This window comes from Nansenia antarctica (assembly GCF_963989245.1).
Source record: "Nansenia antarctica genome assembly, chromosome: 6".
NCBI lineage: Eukaryota > Metazoa > Chordata > Actinopteri > Argentiniformes > Microstomatidae > Nansenia > Nansenia antarctica.
The window spans coordinates 71,508,003-71,510,502 of NC_137676.1; the positions used below are offsets into that span (position 1 = coordinate 71,508,003).

Here is a 2,500-nt window from a genome sequence, read left to right on the forward strand (position 1 = left end):
CTTGGGCAGATAGTGATTTTGGAATGTAACAAGCATTCTGATGGCTGATATGGCATAGGCAATAATGCACAGTGAATCAGCAGTGTTGGGAGAGTAGAGTTAGGCAGATCTCAATCTCAATTTGGCCAAAATATGAGTTTTATATGACTTTTTTTTTAGCCAATTATGCTATGAGGCTAACGATATTACTTTAGTATTTAATACTTTAATATTAATATATAATATAATTTAATATTTAATACTATGTTATATATTATATTATTACTTTTTAACTATTTTTATTGTTGTTTTTATTGGCTGTGTGTTTGTTTTACTTTTTACTTTTTTCTGTCTATTCAAATAAAGGTTATTATTATTTTTCTCTCCATGGAATGTAGTGTCTGGGTGCTGAGAAAAGCGCTATCCCAAAAAATAAATGTATTATTATTATGATTATGATTATGATTATTATTAGTAGTAGTATTGTTGTTGTTGTTGTTGTTGTTATTATTATTATTATTATTATACAGTAGGTAGTGGATTATGTGTGTGTGTGTGTGTGTGTTTTGACAGGGTGATGGACAATGACTCTCTGCAGGAGAAGGTCTGTGCGGTGTTGGACCCGTATGACCAGCATCCTGTACGGAATTTGACCCGTAAAAAATGTCTGAAACAAAAGCAGTGCGTTTGTGAAAAGGCCGACCAGTAGCTCACACGTGGTAGACAATGAACACAAACTCTGAGCTGCGCCACAAACAGATGTTTTAGGACGTGTTCAAAAGCAAGGACAGTGTGTGATCATCTGATTATGTGTAGTCAAGTGTATCTGGTTTGAGGTGTACCAACATTCAAATAAGCATAATCTTCTTCAACTATTTTCATGACGCATCATTTGAAAGCTTACAATCTGCACTGGACCTTTTCACCAGATGCTAAATATATCTCTCATATGCTAAATATACTCCAGACAACAATAAAAACACATACTGGTAATGTATATAATTATGTTTTTTTTTTAAAGATTTGTTTTAGAATTTTCAAAAAAACCAAAATATTGTAATGAAGTAAACACTGTATACTGGGCTCTGTCACACTCTAACTCTGCTGTTATTGATTGTGTGTTTGTTTGAAGGAAGATCTCTCCAGAATCTTTGTAAATAGTGTCGTCAACATATATTGGAATGCTGTATGCTTTGTAAATGTGAATTCCTTCTGCATAAAGAACATGTGAATGAATGTCAACTTAACTCATTTAGTGCAGAGGGAGAATTGCCAACCTTCTAGAGTCCCACGGGTGACTTTATTAGCCACAAATCCAAACATTATGATGCTTCATTTTGTAGCCAATCAAATTATTGTTACTAGCTGAATACCACATAAAATACTTGGAACTCTAGGTGATGAGGGTTCCGGAATTCTTTGGCAGTTCATGAGTATTAATGTAAAGAGACCTTCAGTACCACAGAGCTACCAGTAGGGGCCACTGTTGAGTCTACTTTGAGCAGATGATTGCTTTAGTTGACCTGTGTGAGTGCGTTCTGTGCAGCAGAGACATGCAGACGTGCAGTTTGGCAGATTTTAGGCCTTTATGTTTATTTTATATCCTTGAAATTCAAGGGAGAACGACGATCCTTCCACAATTTGTGAGTGTGTGTGTGTGTGTGTGCATGTGTGTGTATCTGACCCAGTGTGTGTGTGTGTGTATGTGTGTGTATCTGACCCAGTGTGTGTGTGTGTGTGTGTGTGTGTGTCTGACCCTGTGTGTGTGTGTGTGTGCGTGTGCACGTGTGTGTGTGTGTGTGTGTGTGTGCGTGTGCACGTGTGTGTGTGTGTGTGCGTGTGCACGTGTGTGTGTGTGTGTGTGTGCATGTATCTAACCCAGTGTGTGTGTGTGTGCGTCTGACCCTGTGTGAGTGTGTGTGTGTGTGTGTCTGACCCTGTGTGAGTGTGAGTATCTGTGTGTCTGTGTCTGTGTCTGTGTCTGTAGCCTACAGTACCTGTATTTGTGTTGGTGTACAGTGATGACCCGTTCACTGCTGTTGCGTAGCTCCTTGCCGTTGTAAGCCCAGGAGAAGGCCCTGGGCCTGGGGTACGACTCCAACTCTACCCTGAGACTCAGGCTCTCTCCCTCCCTCACATCCACCTGGCTAGGCCGAGGCTCCCCCACCACATCTATGAAGCCTCGATCTGAGGGGGAAAACACACACACACACAGGGTCAGACACATACACACACACACTTACTGCACCTTTCTAACACATTGAACACACACACACACACACACACAGGGTCACACACACACACACACACACACAGGGCCAGACACACACACACACACAGGGTCACACACACACACACACACACACACACACACACACAGGGTCATACACACACACAGGGCCAGACACATACACACACACATATACACATACTTACTGCACCTTTCTAACTCATTGAACTCACACACACACACACACACTGGTCAAAAACACACACGTGCACACACACACACTGGTCAAAA

General features: G+C 40.8%; 1 protein-coding gene across 1 annotated transcript in view; it reads right to left on the reverse strand.

The window, feature by feature from the left end:
• kitb (KIT proto-oncogene, receptor tyrosine kinase b) overlaps positions 1-2,500 on the reverse strand; it is a gene marked incomplete at both ends in the record, with an annotated part of 25,905 nt that overhangs the window by 12,538 nt on the left and 10,867 nt on the right. Inside the window, one exon of the mRNA XM_080534846.1 lies at positions 1,977-2,166. Coding sequence (XP_080390972.1) covers positions 1,977-2,166 — 190 coding nt within the window. The remainder of the gene's footprint in view (positions 1-1,976; positions 2,167-2,500) is intronic.